Source organism: Sander lucioperca, chromosome 21, assembly GCF_008315115.2.
Source record: "Sander lucioperca isolate FBNREF2018 chromosome 21, SLUC_FBN_1.2, whole genome shotgun sequence".
Lineage (NCBI taxonomy): Eukaryota > Metazoa > Chordata > Actinopteri > Perciformes > Percidae > Sander > Sander lucioperca.
Window position 1 is genome coordinate 19,258,055 of NC_050193.1, and position 24,000 is coordinate 19,282,054.

The 24,000-nt window shown below is 44.4% G+C and overlaps 1 protein-coding gene and 2 long non-coding RNA genes across 7 annotated transcripts in view; 1 reads left to right on the plus strand and 2 right to left on the minus strand.

The window, feature by feature from the left end:
- The window catches only part of LOC118494107, a 20,687-nt gene extending 2,485 nt beyond the window's left edge, over window positions 1–18,202 (plus strand). The window contains exon 3 of the long non-coding RNA XR_004896164.1: window positions 17,943–18,202. This is a non-coding gene — a long non-coding RNA (uncharacterized LOC118494107). The remainder of the gene's footprint in view (window positions 1–17,942) is intronic.
- Window positions 2,310–4,286, minus strand: LOC118494104. The gene is made up of 2 exons (XR_004896161.1): window positions 3,435–4,286; window positions 2,310–3,069 (listed from the first exon to the last, which is right to left on the minus strand). It is a non-coding gene; the product is annotated as an uncharacterized LOC118494104 (long non-coding RNA).
- Window positions 5,598–24,000, minus strand: part of si:ch211-194b1.1 (protein Wiz) — a 62,580-nt gene continuing 44,177 nt past the window's right edge. For 4 of the 5 annotated variants that reach the window (XM_035996522.1, XM_035996524.1, XM_035996521.1 and 1 more), the window contains 6 exons: window positions 23,282–23,791; window positions 19,772–20,326; window positions 18,284–18,495; window positions 13,959–14,280; window positions 12,608–12,764; window positions 5,598–6,931 (listed from right to left, as the gene is read on the minus strand). In XM_035996522.1, the coding sequence (XP_035852415.1) occupies window positions 6,559–6,931; window positions 12,608–12,764; window positions 13,959–14,280; window positions 18,284–18,495; window positions 19,772–20,326; window positions 23,282–23,791 (2,129 nt within the window). In that variant the 3' untranslated portion in view covers window positions 5,598–6,558. The remainder of the gene's footprint in view (window positions 6,932–12,607; window positions 12,765–13,958; window positions 14,281–18,283; window positions 18,496–19,771; window positions 20,327–23,281; window positions 23,792–24,000) is intronic. The other variant, XM_035996523.1, reaches the window with a different exon arrangement.

The following is a 24,000-nucleotide window of genomic DNA, read 5'->3' on the forward strand; positions in this document are numbered from 1 at the left end:
AAGGGTGCATTGAAGTCAAATCTGCTTCTTATTAACCAACATAACAACTGCTCGGGCGCCTTTCCATGGGCAGCCCCCTCACTGACATCTCTCCATTAGTGCATGTAGAGGTACTGAGCATGTATTAGGTACTGAGGACAGTGGTGGCCTAAAGGTTAAAGAAGAGAGCTTGTGACCGCGAGATCGTCGGTTCAAGCCCCAGACTGACAGGATAAAATCTGGGTGGGGGAAAGTGAAAGAGCAACGCTTATCATTACCACCACTGAGGTGCCCTTGAGCAAGGCCCTTAACCTCCAACCGCTCCAGTGGAGCTGCTCAGTGGCAGCAGGTCAGACTGTGGTTGTACTGGTCAGCTTCCAGGTATGAATGTGATCAGATCAGACTGTGGTAGTACTGGGCAGCTTCCAGGTATGAATGTGATCAGATCAGACTGTGGTAGTACTGGGCAGCTTCCAGGTATGAATGTGGAACTGTGTGAATGTGATCAGGGCGTTCCTGCAAAAAGAGAGACTGCCTCTCAGTGAACCTCCCCTGAAAAAAAAAAAATGTGTGTGTGTAATTCAGGCCTGTGTGTAATAACAACAGAGTGAAAACATTGTAATTTCCCCTTGTGGGATTAAAATAAAGTGTACATTATTAATATTACATTATAAAGCTAATGTTGTACCTCCCCCTAGTGGCTGAAAAATGAAGAGTTTGCACTCAACACGCTGATGTGCTGTGATGTGTCAATAAAGGCGATGGTTCAGTGTCTGAAATTGAAATCACATTTATTGTTTCTTTCTGGAGTTGCTTCACTTAAAAACTTAACCCTTTAGTGTGTACAGTACGGTTCTTTCCTTTTTTTCTTCTTAATCATCATCATTACTGTCTTTTTTGTTTTTTTACACACACACACACACACACACACACACACACACACACACACACACACACACACACAATTATACCAGCTGAGGCTTCTTCAGGTGATCTTATAGGGAACTGTAAGGCCAGCTACACACTGGCTGCGTGGCGTGAGCGTGGCGTTTCTGTGGCGTGGCGTTTTCTATGTCTTTCCACACCAGAAAGGTGTCTGACGCGGTGCTGCTGCTGCTAGCCTTGTTTCTCATAAACATAAACATAACTATATTCTGATCTGATTACAGCAGAGACAACGTCGGCAGTATTGACGGCTAAATAGGCTCCAGAATATTTCCTTCTGTATTGACAGGTGCAATATTAGAAAATCGATAATTATTTATTATTTTTTTAAATTACATTTATATCTACATTTATGTCAAAACCTATTTTTCAAAACATCAAAATATCATTTATTAATATGTATTCATGTCAAAATGACATATAAACATCTTTTTGTATTCTATGTTGCCTGGAAACGCTTCCAACAAGCTGGCGTGTCGCGTGAAAAATAGGCGTCGGTCCTATTTCTAGCATGCCGTGCCTGAGACGTGTGTGTCACGCAGGCAGTGTGCACGCTCTAACCTGTTACCATGGGAGACAAAATAAAAAAACGGGCACGCCACGCAGCTGACACGCTCACGCCACGCAGCCAGTGTGTAGCCGGCCTAATGCACCGGCCTGCATCTCACACAGTCACGGAGCCACAGACCTGCAAGAGGCTACAGCATTATGGGAGCAAATAAGAGACAAAAGTATTTAAATTTTAACAGTGGACCTCTTTGAAATTAAAATATAATATGAATATTTTTTTTAGCCATTTTTAGCAATTTTGCAAAAGCTGAATACAATTTTTTTTCCCCCAATGGTCACAAATTCAGATCCAAAACTTAAAGTTTCAGAATTAATTATTTTTTTTCTGAATCTATTGTTATGAAATTCTAAAACTTAAAAGTTAAGTATAAATAAAATTCAAGCTTTTGAAATTGCAAATCAAGAAATTTCAAAGAGGTGAATTCCGAACAAAATAAATACATGTTTCTGTTATTTGCTTCCGTGCTGCATCTGTTACTCTGTGACCACAGAGGAGGGTCATACCTCACCGTGCAGTGGTCCCCTTTAAGGCCCGCGGATTAGCATCCTTTAAAACACCAGGACGGGACAATCCCAATAATCTTCCTCACGTTCAGTTCAGTCACTCGCCGGCTCCCGACCTGCAACATTCTCACCAGCACCAAAAGTTTCAGCTTGGAGAGAGAGAGACTAACGGATTCAAAATAAAAAATACTCTAAAGATTCACCTTGCAGGACTGCAAATACAGAAATGCACAGAGCAATAAAAAATACATACTGTAGCATCAAAGGTTGAAATCAAATCACAATAGAGGAATTAAGATCACTTATTTTTCTTTTAACTACCTTGCTAATAGAACTGCTGATAGCTCTACTAGCGTCAACAGTTTCTTAAGTACATGTAGTTATATAATATGTATCTATACTCCATAAAAGGGTTCGGGTATTGTTGTTTTGGATCCAACAGTCATGTTTCAAACATGGGCAACACTTGAACAAACTTTAAAAGCTCGCCTACATGGAGCATTTAGTTATTGCTTCAGTTCTGGGTTGATACAAACGAAATCTGAAGCAATGTAGAAAGAAACAGACGTCAGAAGCCTGTGTTTCTGTGTTTGGACTGAGGGCTGGCAGTTCTCCAGAGCCGTGCGTGAAATCCAGTTTGGTTTGTGTTCATGTTTAATTGGAATAATCTAACAATCCTACAGTAACAACACGAGTCCCATGAAGCCGCTACAGTAGCCCAGAGTCTTCATTTCTCTGCTGTGAATGTAGTGGATGCAGATCGCCGCTGATGTAGTCCATTGTTCGGTTTGAAAATCCTCGGGGGGGACTCGATCGCTGTGCAGAGTTTCCTCCACCATCAGGGTCCAATGTAAACTGCTTTTACAGAGGCAAAACAAGGAAGTAAACAGACTCTTTGGCACATCCTAACACGATGACGGATGCATTTCAGTCCTGGTCAGACTACATACAGACAGGCTCCCACATTAAGTCCACTTTGAGCCAAGGAGGCGTCTTCCTATCAGCAGGTTTACTTCTGTCTCTTTAAATTGGATAACAAATGCACATTTGCTATGTATGTACACAAACATACTAACACACACACACACACACACACACACACACACAAACATACTAACACACACACACACACACACATTTGTGGCACTATCTTAGTTGGCATATGCCAAATAGTTGGCATATGCCAACATTGACATAATGCATTCCCTAGCCCCTTACCCTAACCTTAACTATCACAACTAAATGCCTAACCTTAACCCTTACCCTCACCCTAACCATAACCTAATTCTAACCCTAATCCTAAAACCAAGTCTTAACCCTCAAACAGACCTTTAACCTTGTGGGGTCCAGCATTTTGGCCCCACAAAGCTGTCAGGACCCCACAAGTATACTGGACTCCCGGTTTTTGGACCCCACAAATATAGTTAAACAAGAACACACACACACACACACACACACACACACACACACACACACACACACACACACACACACACACACACACACTGCACCAGTGTAAAAAGTGCACCGCTGACCTATTTTCAAACATTCCAAAGTTTTACGTTAGCTTTAAAATGACCTAGCTTAACCACATTCAGATGCATAATAATAAATAAATAATAACTTGGTTTCAAATTGAAAAAAAGGCAGGAAGAAAATGGCAACACTGTGAATGGAAAATGAATGGTGAACAGTTTTTTTTTTATCTTCAAATCGAGAAAGGGAAACTAAAATGCAACTGTGCCTTCAACAGGAGCAGCAGCAGCACTGTGGAGTAGTAACGTGATGAAAAGGTCCAACTACCAACGGGGCTTTTGTTTGAGTGTGTATGAATGTGTGCATTTAAGGTATTAATAGTATTAATAGGTGCTTTAAGCTACATTCAAGCAAAATGTATTTTTTTGGGGAAAATAATTACATTATAAAAGTTAAGAAGGGGGATTTTCCCTTTTCCCTTTTTGGGTGTGCTTCCACTTCTTGCTCCTTTCACCGATTGGAATTAAGGTCCTTCCACACTGAGTCTGAAATGTTTCGCACTTTAAAAATATGAATACGACCTCACGTTGTGTCACGGCCCACTACTTTCCTATTGGCCGTCGGGCTGGGTAGGCGGGGCTTAAATAGTCACAAAGACTGCTAGTTTACAAGCGGGAAGATTGAGGAAAGCTGCGACATTCGGAGTGGAAGGAAGACAGAAATGTTTCCAAATGCTGCGACGGAGAACGGTCAAAATCGCTTCGCTCGCATCTTTCTCTGCCGCCATTACGGAACTACAACTCAAACTAGCGCACAACCTCAACGTCATCGTTCTCAGCCAGTCCCTCTGTTCACTAGCCTAGAAATCTAGACCACCCTAGCAGCAGCAAATGTAATTTGCAGCCAGGGTCGTCTAGCAACTCTCCGTTGGCTTGCGAGCTGGAAATATCAAATTCTGGTCAGGCCAATCACATTGTGTATAGAGTGGGTGGGCGGGGCTTATGGCTGCTGCTGCTGGTGAACAGCGGTCTTTGGAATCGGCTTTGGCCGCGACTCTGGAAGACTTGGAGTTCAGCTTTTCTTTGAGAAAAGAACAAAGAACGGCACTGAAGTCATTCTTAAAAAAGGAAGATGTGTTCAGAGTTTCAAACTTAATCTATCAACTAGTGTTGCTCTGATTGGTTGGAGCGCTATCCTATTGCGTGCAGAGGGAATTTGAAAGACAACCGTTTATCCCGCCCCTCAGATTGAGCCCAGCCAATGGGGAGTTCCCAGACCCAACATCTGGATGTGGGTCTGGCTCGTCAGATTGGCCTGTTCGCTGATTGGACCGCCAAATATTTGGAAACCCAGACAGAGTCCTGAAGGAAAATGAAAATTGAGCGGAAGTACGTAGGAGGGAGGAGCCAGGCTAGAAAAACATAATTACAACACCAGAAAAGAGAAGGCATGGAGTTTAACTGTAGGAGTGCTTAGAGCAGAAGGTAGATACTAGCTAAAAAAACATATAATTGTTCTTTCAACTAGAGATGCACCGATTACAACTTTCTAGGCCGATTTCTGATTTTCTTTGAGTTAGACCAGCTGATAGTGATTTTAGCCGATTCTGATTTCATTTTTTCTAACCTTTCTAAACTTTACAGCACACAAATATTTTCTATCTTTTCTTTAATAGAACATGTGTTGAACAGATAATGGATCACTATAAAATAGAACTATATAAATTACTCCTGGTGTGGGACATTCACACACATCTAAAGAGCAATGTTAGAACCATTTCCTTCTTTTCACATCAATATCAACTAAAGAAATGTGATTTAGGTTTTTGGTGTCGTCCCTCCACGCCCTACTTTCTCCTTGCAGGTGTTGCATATTGTAAACTTGTTATCTTCTGCACACACGCTGAAGAATTCCCAAACAGCTGACATGTTGCAGGTTAATTCACCAGGTTCCTACATGTGGAGAATAGCGCCGCCACACGCTTCACACCGCGAGCGGGTACGCGCCACACACGGCGGAGAAGTTGAGAGAAAGGAAAAAGAGACGGTGCCGTGGCGTCCGTGCCGTGGCGTCCGTGCTGTGGCGTCCGTGCTGTGGCGTCCGTGTGTGCGTGCGTCCTTGAGAACTGTAACTGGTATAACTTATATAGACCAATGGCCAAGTCCAAGTTCAAGGGTGTTATCAAGGTATCCTAAAATAAACTTGGAAAGGATGAGGATAATCCCACAGCGCAATCTCAGGATTGGATGGAGCCAATATTTCCTATTTCTTTCACTTTTTAAGAAGGGAGAGGACAACATAATCACCCTCACTGCTTGAAAACTCCATTTTGTATTGTTTGGCGAAAGATTTCGCAAAGGATTAATTAATATGCATCGGAGTCAGTGTGCAAGGTTTCTGTGCGTGACAAAAAAAGGCCTACGAAAATTTCAGACTCAGTGTGCAAGGACCTTTAGTCATTGTCGAATTTCACCCATTTAAAATGGGCCTTTCAGTAAGTGCTAAGTGACAATGTCAACATTAAAAGTGCCTGTTTTAACACTAAGTGTTTGAAAATCTCAACCACGAGACTAGCATGGTTATAAAAGTCATTCAATCTCAGTCTGACTGGTCTAAGTAACGCTAGTAAGTTTGTAAAGGGGAAAGGGGGCAGAAGTATGGTCGATAGGGGTGGGGGTTTAAGTTTGATAAAGGGCTACATTAACCCCTAAATCCCCCAACGAATGGGAGGAGAGGTCCAGCAAGGGTCCACGTCAACACCTGGACATTCAATATAAACAAGGCAAACACAAAAAACATTGGTTCGTCTCTCCTCGTAACCTCCGACACTTGATGACCCATCTGTGGTGCGCGGCTAAGCCCTGAGAGCTTCTTTCCTTCTTCTTTCATGGCAGCAGGTCTTAGTAACAGTGTAGAAAGCTGCTTCAAAAAGGTGCGTGGGACTCAGAGGGCTCTTTGGAGGGAAAACGTTCCTCCTCAACCCTTTGTGAAGGCCAAAGGAAGAAGAAAACGGATGGATGAAAATATATAAGAAAGGCAACAAGACAAGTAAAAGGGGCTTAAATGACAGTGATGGATCTGAGCTCACACTGTCTGGGCGGGGAGGGGAATAGAAGTTGGAGATAAGGTGGGCTGCTCCTCTGAGACCGTTACAATCTCTGTGGCAGTGACGGGCGGAGCGCGCTTAGCCACCGGCGGTGTATGGGAGCAGCTGTTGGGAATGTTGGCATGGCCCAGGGTGGAGGTGGAGGTGAGGGCGAGCGTGGTAGAGGTGGTACTGGAGGTAGAGGTGGAGGCTGGGGCATTGGCCGGGTTGCCCGCAGGGGCAGGGGGTTCAGCGGAGGCGGCTTTGGGCGCAGCGGGCCTGTTGTAGTTCATCTTGAGGATGTGCTGCTGGAGGTGTCTGATCCAGTCCTCCTGCACCGACAGCGGGCCGTGAAACTCCACCTCGCAGAACCTGACGCCGACAGAAATACATATTAAAAAGGTCCCATGTTGTAAAAAGTCAGATTTCCATGTTTAAAAAAAAAAAAAAAAAAAAAAAAATCATAAAGCAGGTAAAAACAAAGTATTAAAACGCTCAATCCACAGAGAAATGCACACTCCCTATTCAGAAACTGTGCCTTTAATGGACCAGTAAGGACTTCTGTACCGTTGTGATGTCACAACTATACTATATATATATATATATATATATATATATATATATATACACACACACACACACACACACACACATACAGTGAGGAAAGTAAGTATTTGAACACCCTGCTATTTTGCAAGTTCTCCCACTTAGAAATCATGGAGGGTCTGAAATTGTCATCGTAGGTGCATGTCCACTGTGAGAGACATAATCTAAAAAAAAATCCAGAAATCACAATATATGATTATTTAACTACTTATTTGTATGATACAGCTGCAAATAAGTATTTGAACACCTGTCTATCAGCAAGAATTCTGACCCTCAAAGACCTGTTAGTCTGCCTTTAAAATGTCCACCTCCACTCCATTTATTATCCTAAATTAGGTGCACCTGTTTGAGGTCGTTAGCTGCATAAAGACACCTGTCCACCCCATACAATCAGTAAGAATCCAACTACTAACATGGCCAAGACCAAAGAGCTGTCCAAAGACACTAGAGACTAAATTGTACACCTCCACAAGGCTGGAAAGGGCTACGGGGAAATTGCCAAGCAGCTTGGTGAAAAAAGGTCCACTGTTGGAGCAATCATTAGAAAATGGAAGAAGCTAAATATGACTGTCAGTCTCCCTCGGACTGGGGCTCCATGCAAGATCTCACCTCGTGGGGTCTCAATGATCCTAAGAAAGGTGAGAAATCAGCCCAGAACTACACGGGAGGAGCTGGTCAATGACCTGAAAAGAGCTGGGACCACCGTTTCCAAGGTTACTGTTGGTAATACACTAAGACGTCATGGTTTGAAATCATGCATGGCACGGAAGGTTCCCCTGCTTAAACCAGCACATGTCAAGGCCCGTCTTAAGTTCACCAATGACCATTTGGATGATCCAGAGGAGTCATGGGAGAAAGTCATGTGGTCAGATGAGACCAAAATAGAACTTTTTGGTCATAATTCCACTAACCGTGTTTGGAGGAAGAAGAATGATGAGTACCATCCCAAGAACACCATCCCTACTGTGAAGCATGGGGGTGGTAGCATCATGCTTTGGGGGTGTTTTTCTGCACATGGGACAGGGCGACTGCACTGTATTAAGGAGAGGATGACCGGGGCCATGTATTGCGAGATTTTGGGGAACTACCTCCTTCCCTCAGTTAGAGCATTGAAGATGGGTCGAGGCTGGGTCTTCCAACATGACAATGACCCGAAGCACACAGCCAGGATAACCAAGGAGTGGCTCTGGAAGAAGCATATCAAGGTTCTGGCGTGGCCTAGCCAGTCTCCAGACCTGAACCCAATAGAGAATCTTTGGAGGGAGCTCAAACTCCGGGTTTCTCAGCGACAGCCCAGAAACCTGACTGATCTAGAGAAGATCTGTGTGGAGGAGTGGGCCAAAATCCCTCCTGCAGTGTGTTAACCTGGTGAAAAACTACAGGAAACGTTTGGCCTCTGTAACTGCAAACAAAGGCTACTGTACCAAATATTAACATTGATCTTCTCAGGTGTTCAAATACTTATTTGCAGCTGTATCATGCAAATAAATAGTTAAAAAATCATATATTGTGATTTCTGGATTTTTTTCTAGATTATGTCTCTCACAGTGGACATGCACCTACGATGACAATTTCAGACCCTCCATGATTTCTAAGTGGGAGAACTTGCAAAATAGCAGGGTGTTCAAATACTTACTTTCCTCACACTATATATATATATATATATATATATATATATATAGTAGAAAGTATGCAGAAAGTTCGCTACAGTGCCATTAGTCATTCCCCAGCTGAAATGACTGAAGAGACGCAGAGAGAGTAGCTTTAGAAGACCTGAAACACTGACCAATCAGAGCAGACTTGGCTTTTGAGGTACAAAGACGTGATTTCATTTTTGTCTCAAATGGTAGTCATCTTTCCTTGATCCGCTAGCTGCCTGGTCCCTGAACACACCATGAAAAAACCCGGTCTCAGTAGACAACACAGTGGTCGTTAACGTCAACCAAACACTAGAGGCACAGGATAGGCACCAAAATACAACAAACCACGTTCCAGCCAATCACTGACGAGATGGTTGGGGGAGGGGGTGGGGCTTAGTGACAGTCATGACAGTTACGGAAACATGGGGGGTGGGGCAAGCTTGCTCTGTTTTGTTTTGAAATTTACTTGGAACGTCAACAGAAGCGACCACGCAGGAACTCCTAGTGCTCCTTTAAAACACGTAAACATGTTTTATACAAGGGGGGTACGCTTCGCTTCAGAGCTCGAACCTCCTATGGCGCCATTTTGATGCTACCAAGCCATCACCTCCCGTTAGCATCCCATTGACTGCCATTCATTTTGACGTCACTTTGACAGAGAATAACTTTACATCTGAAGAGTTTAAAGACTCTATTTGTCCATTGTTTATTTCTAAAGAAACACGACAATGTATAAAAGGCTCCATTACCTTGTACCTCACGTTATGGCTCCGTAGCAGACGTTTTTATAAAAATAGGCTAACGATTGTGTCATAACCACGAGACTTACTGTCTCATAGTAGAGGAATTACCGTATAGTACAGGAGAAGCTCTCAGGCAGTTTGGACTTCCATTAGCTGTTTAAGTTTAATTCCTAATGTTAACTATCATTTTAGTGATCAGTAATTAGCCTGTGTCTATGTTATCTCCTTACATATACCTACGCTCTCCGTCTCTGCTAGATTGGGAATGATTGAGATTTCTCTTGGCACAGCTACCAGAAGACTTCCAACTTTCAGACAGGTTGCTCACGTCACATCTACGTCTTCAAGCTCAGTTGGAGGCTGCTCAGTAACGCTCAGCCATCACCGGGAAAGAGACTTCACTGGTCTCCGTCCAGAGACACGGGACCTGCTGGTCCAGTTTATATACTGTCTATCATTTTAGTAGAAGCCCAAAATGGACCTTTTTCACAGCAGACATGTTGACTTGTCATAGTAGGAAAAGCACAGCTGAGATTGATAACCTTAACGATGGCTCAGTTCCATCAAGTGTCCCAGTGAGATATTTCATTGAGTCAGCATGAACAATACCAGGACCTCTCCTAAGTGGAACACAGCCATCATTAATGGGTTTGAACACACCTATGCTGTTCCTACTATGACATGTCAACATGTCTGCCGTGAAAAAGGTCTATACAATAATGCAAAATAACACTACAAGTGAGCTACATATTCTGAGTTTTCACACAAAGGAATAAAACACAAACTGATGGGAGTTAAATTCAGTGCCTCCCTCGGGAACAGCTGATTCTGGTAAAACTGGTGTCCTGCAGTTATATCAGGACTTTAGAGCTCATTTCCATTGCCTGAAAACCCCAAATGATTGTATTTCATTTCATCAGAATATAGTGCATTAGCAACTAAAAGTGGAGTACTGCTCAGCAGGGGGTTAGAAATTAGGGGACTATTTTAAACGTAGCCAGACAGTTGTATTAATGCTGCTGTCTGAAAATGTCAGACTGATCTCACTAAGTGCCGTATGTATGACACGCTAATTCGTATGCCATTTTGGCGTGTTATCAAGATGCATAATCGTTTTTTTTAGCGTGTTTATCAACGCCGTTTGGCCTCCATTGACCTACATTACATGTGAATTATCGCCGTAGCGAGTAGTATGAAAGGACGGAGGTTGGTTGGGGTGGAGGATGGGTAAAATCCAGGAGAGCCGGGATCGCTATTTTCTTTTTAAGAAAGCCTTTCCCAATGTTCTTTCCCTAAGCCCAACCTTTTTTTTTACACGCGTGTGAAGTTGTTCTTGCGATAGCACAGCACGTTCTCGCGATAACGCGGTGTGTATTTACGTCCGCTGTATACAGCGTAGACATACACGCGGATAGCTCAAAATGGGTACAGATAACACGCCACTTGGCTTTAGGGAAAGTGGCGTGTATGTTTATGCAAAGTCATGATGTCATGTTGGAAAATATCTAATGTTAAAGGCCCTGAACAAGCTAAGCTAAATGCAAAATCGCCGATGTTGAACCGTTCTGAAGCGAGTCATCCAGGGAAGATTTACCGACGGGTAAACACAGACCTCCAGGTACTGAGACATTCATCTGCATGTACGACAGAACAGAAAACCTGCAAACTTTCCCTTAAGGTCCGGACACACAGAGCCAACGGCCGACCGTCAGCAGTAAAGCCAGTGTGACTGATCAGTCTCCCCGAGTTGGTCCAAAAAGTTCCTCAGAATACCGAAGAGACCAGACGTAATACGTCTCCATAACAGCAGGCGGCGCTAATCTGGATTGTCGCCCAAAAATTAAAACCGGCAGCTGATTGGACGAACCCGTCACGTGGGTCTGGTTTCTCCAGAAATTCAAAGCCAGACTGTCATGGCGGCTCGTTCAGAATACGATCTCATATTGGACTAAAATAGTTCACCGAAACGTGTTTCTGAAAACATTTGAAGAGAGAAATAGGCCGTGCAGTTGCTGAATCTGTCTTCATTTAAGATCAACAAAGGTCAGTTTAAAAGATTTTCATCAGATTTTGAGAGACTCTAGTCACGCTCATCCCGCTCCCCGTTTCCTGGTTAGCTCTCCACCAATCAGATTGGTCATTGAGTCTGACTGCCGGCAGTGCCCGCCCCCCCGATTATACATGTCAAATCAGCCAAAATGAAGGCCGACGACCCCTCGGACGGACGACGGCACGGACACACCGAACAGACTCGAGTCACCGACCTCGCCAGACTGTCAGACGGCCGGTTATCGGCTTGGTGTGTCCGGGCCTTTAAGTTACCAGCTAACGCTAGCGGTAGCTAGCTAGCTTGGGTGGCAGAACGCTGAACAAGACATTTTTAAGCGACCAAAATATTCCATTGTTAACTTTGCTGAAGTGAAAACACACAGTGAGAGGGCCAAAGATTAAGATGAGAACACGGACAACAGTTAAAAACTAGTTGAGGTCTATTTTAATGTCCACAGTGTTAGCACGGTTAGCATCGCTAAGCCTCTGTCCTGATGACAGGTCCTAAAGCATCCCCTGCTTTATCGCCTGTTTTAAAATAAACGGCACCATCATTTACTAAATGAACATCATGCTGTGTTGAAGAAGACTTCAAACTAGTGATTGAGACCATGAACTCATTATGAAAATGTTTACTGAGGTAATAAATCAAGAGAGAAGTAGGCTCATTTTCTCAGAGACTTCTATAGAAACAGACTTCTTTTTGGAGCCAGTGGAGTCTCCCCCTGCTGGAAGTTAGAGAGAATACAGCTTCAAGGAGTCTCCCCCTGCTGGAAGTTAGAGAGAATACAGCTTTAAGGAGTCTCCCCCTGCTGGAAGTTAGAGAGAATACAGCTTTAAGGAGTCTCCCCCTGCTGGAAGTTAGAGAGAATACAGCTTTAAGGAGTCTCCCCCTGCTGGAAGTTAGAGAGAATGCAGCTTTAAGGAGCTTCAGCATCGGCTTCACTTCTCAGACCCGGAAGCCTTGTCCACTAAATTTACAGTCTGTGTCTAACACAGGTTTCACTCACCGGCACTTCAGGGTGTAGAACTTGCCCACCAGTTTGACCAGCGGGTAGGAGGGCGGTTTGGGCACCAGGGCGGGGACAGTGCCTGTGCGGGGGGGTTTAGGAGGGCTCTCTGTCCCATCTGGGCAAGATGGGTGCTTCAAGGGCCGACGCTCAAAACCTTAGCAAGAGGAGGAGGAAACGACAGACGGGGTTGGTGCAAAGTGGAGCTGAGCCACAATACATGTCAGTGCATTGGTCCAGGATCGCTCTGTTAGAGTTACATTACATTACAATTACAACTGCTATATATATCAGAGGTTGCACACCTCTGGAGCAGCTAGGGGTTAAGTGCCTTGCTCAGGAACACACTGGTTGATGTATCTCAGTGGGAATCTAACCCTATCTCCCACACTAAAGGCATGTGACATATCCACTGCTCCATCACCACCCTTGTTACAGTCATTACGTTGAAAGCCCATTATGTGGAGTTTTTCTTCTAAACCCAGCAGACGTTTAATCTGCAAAACATTCTCTCTTTTCTCATTTCATTTTGAACTTCCAAGTTTAACCCTTGTGTTGTTTAGCCTGTTTTATAAAGCATAAAGTATACATCTTCTAAGCCAACTTCATTCCAACTTATCACCGCTAGTTTTACACTTATGTTTGAAATTCATGGTCAATGAACCTCATTTATATTCAATTACGCCTAATTTTGAGTTAAAAAACCCTGAAATTATGAATTACTTTAGCTGATAATTAAGATCAGAGGAACGTATGTTGATGCATAATTACAGCAGTTTCATGTATGGAGCCATCCATGTTATTTTTGGGCAATTTCATTGAAAGAAACCCATATTTTTGATTCAGAAACCCAAAGACAATTTAATTTTCTACAAACTACTACAAAGAAAAACAAAACCAGCCAATTCAATGAAAAAAAAAAGTAAATATAAAAGTCCCTGAGGTTAACAAAGTGCCATTTTTACCCTAATGAAGCCTAGTTTTCAGTGTTTTTTAGCATAACAGACATTTTTATTTGTGTAATCTTTCTAATGTATCCCACAGTTTACACTGCTGTTGTGCAGCAGTATGACAATATTTAATTTCATTGATGACATATTGTCATTTCAACTTTGTTTCATAAATCAATGCTATTGGTCACCCTTTACGTCTGTGGGTTTCACTAACATTTAAACAGCAATTAGACATTGTTTTCTGACTTCTTTTGAGAAAAATAGCTCAATAAAATGATCTCAAATGTGTTTTCATTTCCTGTTAAAAGCAACGATTTCAGTTTTAGCCGGACAGCATCGATACGTAGCCTATCTGACCGGGTCGTCAGAGCAAAAACAAAAGTGGCATCGTGACGTACCTCTGGGTAGGCGGACGTTAAGCTCACTGCGAGCCACCTGTGCTTGGAGCGGGAGGCCGGCGGCGAGCCGCGAGGGGCTGGGACTGCTGCGGCCGTGCCTGAACGGAGCGTGTAGGCTGGTACCGGATTCACCGTCAGCAGTCCTGGACGAGCCCTGGCTGACATCGCAGCTCAGCGGCCGCACCAGGCTCAGAGCCAAAGATGAAGACCACTGGGAGGAGGAGGAGGAGGATGAGGAGGAGGAGGAAGAGGAGGCCTTCTGCGATGAGACGGGGAGGATATGATCAGAATCCGTTGATGCAGTGAGAGGAGAAGTGCTCTTCTGGAAGAGGGACAGAGAGGAGTTTTCTAATCAGCATCATATCAACAAGAGATGCTTGAGCTGCCGTGGGCTGATGTCATTACATTAAACCAAACTAGTTGCACTAACAGGGTCATTATGAGGCCAAATAATGTGTGAAATAGCAAAACACAACAGTGATAGCATTAATCATCCTCATCTTAAAGCTGCAGTGGGTAGAAAGCAAAAACAACGTGAGACCTCTTCCTGCAGCTCTCCCTCTCCCCTCTCTGTCACACGGGCAATGCATGTGTAGTAACAGCCAATAGGAACGCTCTCTCTCTCTCTGAAATGACCTGTGATTGAGTCCCCCGTCATGGGAGAATTATCTAAAGCACGTGTCAAACTCAAGGCCCGCGGGCCAAATCCGGCCCCTCGCAAATTTTGATCCGGCCCGTACACATATATGAATTCAGGTTCACGATAAATTTTGGCATGCCTAGTTGTGCGCCAGACCAAAAAGACGGGGAAACTGTTTTTCAAACTGTAATTACGCCACATTCAAGGCGACTTTGAGACGCAGAAATTCCCACACAGCCTGTGAAACAGGTTGTTGTTATCAGAATGCATTGTTTTGCTGGATTTGCTAAATTCTAGGATGGCTAAGGAACTTTTTTGCTGACTTTTGCTGACCAAATAGGTTATATGAGACATACAATACAGTAAAAAATATGGTTCTTTTTTCTCTTAAAAAGGGGGAGGACAATGTCCCAAATGACAAAAACAGTCAAAAAAACGATACAAGCAACACAGTCCTAAAACTGTCTGCTGATATACAGAGTCAATATAGTGTGCAGTAACTTTTTTGATCACTCACTGACGTCCAGTGATCACCGGTTAATGAGACAGCGTTTGCAGAACTTTGCAGCTGTTCCAGTGTGGCTGCTTTCTCCGTGTCATACAGGCTGTATGGTGAGACTACTGTCCCCCTCCACAACTTTTTAAAAGTAAACTTTCCATTCAGAATCTTATTGGCATCCATTTCGGCGTCTCGCGACGGGAGAGAGGGAGAGCTACAGGAAGAAGATGTCTCACCATAGGCGTCGATTTCGGTGGGGACGGTGGGAACGGTGTGGACGGTGTGGACGGTGTGGACGGTGGGGACGGTGGGGACGGTGTGGACAGTGGGGACGGTGGGGACGGTGGGGACGGTGGGGACGCGTACCTACCAGATTTCGTCATGAGTCATTTTGTACCCACCACTTTTTTTGAAAACCTCAAGCTCAATTTAGTTTAAAAAAAAGTCCATAATGCATAATTCTTGAGCGACAGATGCCAAAAAATCCACAACAATCTCTATCCCCACAGAGCAGACACACACACACACACACACACACAGCAGACACACACACACACACACACACACAGACACACACACACAGACAGACAGACAGCAGACACACACACACACACACACACACACACACACAGACACACACACACACACACACACACACACAGACAGACAGACAGACAGACAGACAAACAGACACACAGACAGAGACACACACACACAGACACACACACAGCAGACACACACACACACACACACACACACACACACACACACACACACACACACAGACAGACAGACAGACAGACAGACAGACAGACACACAGACACACAGACAGACACACACACACACACAGACACACACACAGCAGACACACACACACACACACACACAGACACACACACAGACACACACACACACACACACAGACACACACACAGACACACACACACACACAGATATACACAGCAGACACACACACACACACACACACACACAGCAGACACACACACACACACACACACACACAGCAGACACACACACACACACACACACACACACACACACACACACACACACACACAGACACACACACACACACACACACACACACACACACACACACACAGATATACACACACAGATACACACACACACACACACACACACACACACACACACACACACAGACAGACACACACACACACACACACACACACACACGCTCTGCTGCTGCCTGTCGGGACATTCTGCTTAACATGAACAAGCTTAACGTGGTTTAATGTACCTAAACAACGATCAATCATCACCAAATTCCTCATGGCCATATCTTGTAATGAACACTTAAGCCTGTCAAAAAAACTAAACCAAAATCCAACGATTATACAAGTTATCTCACATTAGCAAAAAAGCTTGTACCTAAACAAAAAAAATTATGAATGTGTCATTGTACCCAGCACTTCTGGAAATGTACGTCCGAATGCGTCTCTGTCCCCAGCACATTTCAAACCAAAGTGACGCCCATGGGTCTCACTCTGCTTTAAATTCTGGCATTTTTAATGTAATGTTGATAAACTAATCAACGGTCAGTGGTCCACAGGATGAGTCTTTTTTAAAAATGCAGTACAGGACAATACATGCAGCTTAAGTGGGCTCATTTCTCCAGAACGAAATACAAGGACGTTAAAAGGTGATTTCGTTCTGTATGTGTGTCACATCACAGCTCAGGGAAAAGGTAGGACAGTGACGCAAATGCACCAGAAACTAATTCAGGAGGGGGAGAGAGAGAAAGAAAGAAAAAAGAAAAACGTACGTTTGTTCTTGTATCAATGGCATGCCATGATTTATCTGATGATGAAACGTAAGCTGCCAGGCACCCTGGTTACTATAGCAACTATCAAGTCAATAGCGGAGTTGTTCTGGCGTCTGTCGCCCCTGTGATTTTTTTTTTTTTTTGCAGGGTGTAAAGACACAGGATCTACAGGAATGCACAAAGCTGTCAGACAACACGTCTCTGAAGCTTTCCAAGACACAAAATGTCTGTCGAACCACCAGCCGAGAAACCTTAGATCTGCAAGTAGGAAGTCTATTCAAAGACAGCGGGAGGAAAAGAAAGTGTGTCACAGAAGTAGCACAGTAGGTTATCAGCTTGTATTGCTGCTGAGCTTTGTGGGAGGCACAAGTTCTTCTGCTGATATTTTACACAATGCCATTCACACTCAAAACAATAGACTCTGCAGAAGTATCAGAGGAAAAAGATAAAGCTGAGTATTGTCTGTTAAAGGTCCTATGACATGCTGCTTTCTGGATGCTTTTATATAGACCTTAGTGGTTCCCTAATACTGTATCTGAAGTCTCTTTTATATAGACCTTAGTGGTCCCCTAATACTGTATCTGAAGTCTCTTTATATAGACCTTAGTGGTCCCCTAATACTGTATCTGAAGTCTCTTTATATAGACCTTAGTGGTCCCCTAATACTGTATCTGAAGTCTCTTTATATAGACCTTAGTGGTCCCCTAATACTGTATCTGAAGTCTCTTTATATAGACCTTAGTGGTCCCCTAATACTGTATCTGAAGTCTCTTTATATAGACCTTAGTGGTGTTGTGTCTGTCTGTCTGTCTGTCTGTCTGTGTGTGTGTGTGTGTGTGTGTGTGTGTGTGAGGCCCTGTCATTAGTATGAGAAAAAAAAAATGAAATTTTAACTGTGCCGGGCTCGGACAGAAAAATTCGGCCTGATCTGGACTCTAGTGTGTGCAGCCCTTTTTACACAGAAATGGATCATAAAGTGTAATTTTTTTCTTTTAAATTAAACTACGACACACAGGAAACGACTTAATGACTGTCAGTGAGCGTAGTGGCAGTTGCATTTTGAGAGTTTCTGTTTGTATTTCCCGTTTCCCTCCCCTGCGTCCTCTGATAACAGCTGACAGTAGATTGACGTTTTCACAGCTCTGTGCCGGCTCCAAAAAACTGAAGAAACATCAACAATCCCAAAGCAAAAATCTGTCTGTGTCGCCTGTGATTCACACAATCCTACGCCGTGTGTGCTCTGCACATCTGCTCCGCTGAACGGTCCACATACGCTACGCGTGCCGGGTAGCCAAAGCACGAGTACCCGCTCTGTTAATAAAAACACCTGCATTGGGCCGAGTTATCACACTAAACATAACCGGCTGCCTCTCCTCACCTTCTTCAGGGTGGATCGGTTGCCCTGCATGTAGCTGCGATGCATCTCCAACACCTTCTGCGGCCTGCTGCGCATCCAGGCGCTAAGCGTCTCGATGGGGGATCCATTTACACACCACTCGGTCACGCCAAACTGCCTGAGGTGAGCTCGTGCGTGGCTGGCCAGAGCTTTACGGTTCTCAAAGTAGAAGCCGCACAGCTCGCAGCTGGGATCTGAAAAATACCAAACAGGAAAGGAGGAAAGGGACGAGAGATCTCCTTTTAAAGAATGTCATCAGCACAATACAACGGGATTTATGGAAGCAAATAAGAGACAGAAGTATGTGAATTTTAACAGCCACTAAATACTTAATATTGAAATACTTTTACTTTGAAAACCACGTGTCTTTATTTATTATGTTTGTTATTTGTTCGCCTCTTTAAAATTAAAATATGAAAGTTCTTGCTTTGCAATTTCAAAAGCTGAATTTGAATTTTTTTCTTCAATGGTCATATTTCAGTCCCTCCAGAAAAACGTGATTATGTGATCTCATAATTCAACGCATAATCAGCCAAAGTCTGCATATTTATTTCGGGGGCTGCATTTTTTCAAATACGCCGCACTTTCGCCGCATAAATTGCAGATTTTCGCGCAAAATACGCGGGACTTGCATGATTTCATAATCCCCGCATTGCCGTTGCAAAAAAGTCCCATATATCTTAGCAGAAAGTTGAAAAATGTTGCGTTTACTTCACACAAGAGCAGCCATTTTCCCCTGTTGCCATGGGAACGTTATGAAGTGACGTAATTACGCGACGTGAACGTCATCGAAAAGCTGCAAACCCCGCGATGAAGCCACGATGAAACCACAGTTTTTGCAAGTTCCCGCAATTTCATCACATAAAATTGCATAAATATTCCGCATATTCCATCACATTTTTTAAGAAAACATGCCGCATAATCAAGGATTTTAGCCCAAAACTATCACAAAAAAACTCTGCATTTTTCTGGAAAGAATGATAATTTCTGATCCAAAAATTCAAGTTTCAAAAAAAAAAAAAAAAAAAAAAAAAAAGAGATGTTGCTTGCACTTTAAACTCAGAATTCAAAGACATTTTTCACATGTGGCCCTAATCCTCTTCCGTACGAATTTGATTGGTCAAATTCAGATGTATAAATTCAAGTTTAACTGAATTTGACGCTTTATTTGAATTTTTGGATCTAAAGTTGATCAACCTAAATCCATCGCTCCCTTGGGATGAATAAATTATCTATCCATCCATCATCTATCCATCTAAACTGTATCTACAACATACACTCAAATTCAGCTTTTTGAAATTTTCTAATCAAGAAATCTCACATTTTAATTTCAAAGAGGTGAATTCTGACCAAATAAATTCTGATTGTTTTCAAAGTAAAATATTAAGTATTTAGTGTCTGTTAAAATTCAAATTCTTACGTCTCTCATGTGCTTCCATAGGGGATTCAGCATAATATTTAACGGCCTACCCTGGTGTCCGTGCTTGTCTGGGGAGGGTTTCCTTTTGAAGGAGAAATCGTGTGGCAGAGGTGAGAAGGTCTTAGGCTGATGTGGAGGCGAGTGGGCGCTCTTCGCTGATTGGCCCTCGTCAGACAGAGGCCTTTTCCCCAGCGGGGACAGCCGGAAAAACTTCCCTGCAGGCAGAGCGGCAGACGCGGTGCCCAAGCCCTGCTTATGGAGCCGCGACCCCGACTGCAGCAAACTGAGCGGAGACTTACGGAATTTGGAGCCTGACTGGTAGCCTGAAACACCCATTCCCTCCGTGTTCTCCCAGAGTGGACTGCTGGCTCCGTGGCTCCCCTCCTTCTTCACCCCCTGGTCCGAGTGAGAGGAGGCACCCGCCCCTCTCTTGTGCATAACCTCCCTCAGGGTGTCGATGGGCGAGCCGTTCACCGACCACTGGGTGATGCCCATTTGGCGCAGGTGGGAGCGAGCGTGGCTGGAAAGGCCTTTCCGGTTCTCAAAGTACTCCCCGCAGAACTCGCAGCGAATGTCTCTTGTAGGCTCCACTTCATGGGACATGGCTACGGAAAGACAGGAGGGACAACGTCAATGTAGAGCTGGGCAATATATCAATATTATATCGATATATGAGACTAAATATCGTCTTAAATTTGGGATATCGTCATATCGCAATATGACAAAAGTGATTTTTCCTGGTTTTAGAGGCTGCGTTACAGTAAAGTAACAAACTGTTCTAGCTGTTCTATTTATTTTTAAACTACCTAAGCGCCCTAGTCAACTTTTTCTTGACTACACACACGCCAAGTGTGATCATGGCCTAAGTGGATTTCTCAAAATGGAGAACGATTCCTTTAAATTGCTAAATAAACGCCATAAAAACAGTTTCTTCCCCCCTGCAGTCAGCCTCACCAACAAGGCCCCAGACCCCCACTGACACCGACTCTTAAAGCCTAACTCTCGCCAAAATGCAACCTAGGGTCTTTTTGTGAATGTATCCGAGCCAAACTTTAGTTTAAAAGCATATTTAGGACGGAATCGCCACTTTTAAGATTCACCGTATTGTCGTTTTGGGTCAAATGGTCTTTTGAATGGGAGTGCTAGGGACACTTTTATGCTAGCCTCAAAATAGCTATTTTTAAAACACTTAAGCTGTGTCTCAAAGCGTCTACTTGCACACTTCAAACACGTAGTTTTAAGTATTTAGTGTAGATAACGCAAAAAGTCAGAGCACTGAAAGTACCAGGATGACCCCCTAAAAACGGTCAGAAAGTTCAGTGTGGAACGATGGACCCTACTCGCCCTAAACGGACGCCATCTTGACTACAAAGCGGAAAGGGGAGGGACCAGGGACTACTAAAACTAACTAAAATAGTTCACTGAAACGTGTTTCTGAAAACATTGTAAGAGAGAAATAGGCCGTGCAGTTGCTGAATCTGTCTTCATTTCAGATCAACAAAGGTCAGTTTAAAAGATTTTCATCAGATTTTGAGAGGCGGCGAGCTGAGACGACCGCTGGTCATTACCGGTAAGTGTTTTAGTGTGTTCATTTTGGGACGATACTAACCATCGAAAGTGGGACTACAGCAGGAAGTGGTCAGTGACCATTAGCAGTGGGTCTACAGCAGGAAGTGGTCAGTGACCATTAGCAGTGGGACTACAGCAGGAAGTGGTCAGTGACCATTAGCAGTGGACTGACGGAAGTATGCAGAATGAGACACAGCCTGTGAAGGCTCGACACAACATGAGACTTTGCTCCAAGTATCATCAGGAGCTCTACACCTTAACTCCACCGGTGACCAAGATATACTATAACCAGGAGCTCTACACCTTAACTCCACCGGTGACCAAGATATACTATAACCAGGAGCTCTACACCTTAACTCCACCGGTGACCAAGATATACTATAACCAGGAGCTCTACACCTTAACTCCACCGGTGACCAAGATATACTATAACCAGGAGCTCTACACCTTAACTCCACCGGTGACCAAGATATACTATAACCAGGAGCTCTACACCTTAACTCCACCGGTGACCAAGATATACTATAACCAGGAGCTCTACACCTTAACTCCACCGGTGACCAAGATATACTATAACCAGGAGCTCTACACCTTAACTCCACCGGTGACCAAGATATACTATAACCAGGAGCTCTACACCTTAACTCCACCGGTGACCAAGATATACTATAACCAGGAGCTCTACACCTTAACTCCACCGGTGACCAAGATATACTATAACCAGGAGCTCTACACCTTAACTCCACCAGTGACCAACGGATATCCTAAATCTGGGGCTACTTGTTTTGATATCAACTCGTTTTGACTGCCGAGGTGGTAGCAGCCGGAAACAACAACAGCTACGGTGAGTTGTTAAAACCTTTCTTTTTAGTAAACTCTGAACACAACCAATGTTGTCAATGCTTTGGTTAATGTGTAGAGCTGAGAAGTCAAGACAGCCAAAATCACCATAAACCTGGGTGTCTTATTTTGAAATTTGGTTTATTTTGTAAAGTATCTGGCTGTACTGTGGTCTTCCTGTATGTGATTACCTGCCTGGCTCGATACATTCACTCGCGGGTCAGGGAAGAAATAGAGGAGACGCGGGCCGATTGTAACCGGTGTGGCCAGACAGACTGAGTAACGGTGGGTGTCCATATCACGTTGTTTTCACGGATGGGATCGCTCCGCTTCCCAGCATTGCATGCTAGTGGACTCGCCACCAGTTTCTCTTCACTGACCAATGACAAGCAAAGAAAACAAGCTCCGCCCTCTACAACCTCGATGGCTGCAGCTGATTGGACGAACGCGTCAAGTGGGGCTGGCTGACCAACCATAATGGCGGAAAGTTCGGAATACGATCTCGTATTTTACAAAAAAGTTCACTGAAACGTGTTTCTGAAAACATTGTAAGAGAGAAATAGGCCGTGCAGTTGCTGAATCTGTCTTCATTTCAGATCAACAAAGGTCAGTTTAGAAGATTTTCGTCGTCGTGGCCGGGTTAGCTCAGTTGGTAGAGCAGGCGCACATATATAGAGGTTAGCTCCTTGATGCAGCGGCCGCGGGTTCGACTCCGACCTGCGGCCCTTTGCTGCATGTCATTCCCCTCCCTCTCTCTCCCCTTTCATGTCTTCATCTGTCCTGTGAAAATAAAGGCCTTAAAATGCTCCAAAAAATAATTTCGTGAGAAAAAAAGATTTTCGTCAGATTTTGAGAGGTGGCGAGCCGAGCCGGCCGCTCCTCATTTGCATAAAGTTGGCTGAATTTAACTTTACGCAAACGAGAAGCAGATGGGAAGCAGGGAAATGACGCAGACAACGGACACACAGACCGTAACATTGGCTCGCTTCACGGCGCTTCGCAGCTATTCGTAGCGCTTTGGCGTGCGGTGTGTTCCTGGCGTTCTACATCTATCGCATACACAAAAATCACACTAAAAGACGGGAAAAATCAAGAAATAAAAGCATAACAGGGGCTCTTTCGTTGTTAAATAAACCCTGGAGACCAGTTACCCAGGTTGAGGGGGAACACCGTGTCAGAGCTGCTCCAGCTGCAGCTGAGAGCTTCACCGGAGAAGCCGCCAGATCTCGCCACGGCTCTGGGCGCCGTGACGTCCAGCTGCACCGGCTCGGGCTTCAGCTTGAGGATCAGCCCGCTAGAAGAGGTCGGAGGCGTTGCCGAGCTCGATTTGGACGCTGCTGACGGCGCGGGGCTGGAGGGCCGGGCGAAGGCGAAGGGTAGGCGGCCGAGGAGGGTAGCGGAAGGAGAGGAGGAGGCCGGCAGAGGGGAGCGAGTGGGCCCGGGAGAGGACGGAGGGGGAGTTTTGAGAGGTTTGAGAGGCAGAGCGCAAGGCAGGCCCCGTCTCGTGATGATCTCCCTCAGGGTGTCGATGGGCGAGCCGTTCACCGTCCACTCGGTGATGCCCATCTGGCGCAGGTGGGAGCGGGCGTGGCTGGACAGGCCTTTACGGTTCTCAAAGTATTCCCCGCAGAACTCGCAGCCGATTTCCTTCGGAGGCTCGCCTAAAAAGATCAGAGACACAAAACTGAAAATCTATCAAAACAGACAACTTCACGTGTAGGGATTGGAAAAAAGATCGGTACAGCGGATAGTTTACGTGGCTAAACTCTATCTATACAAAGACGCCACTTATGGATCTTTGATTAAATACATTTTAGGGCTGCAACTAACTAACTAGTTCAATTCCTGTGCAATAACCCAGCAACACTGT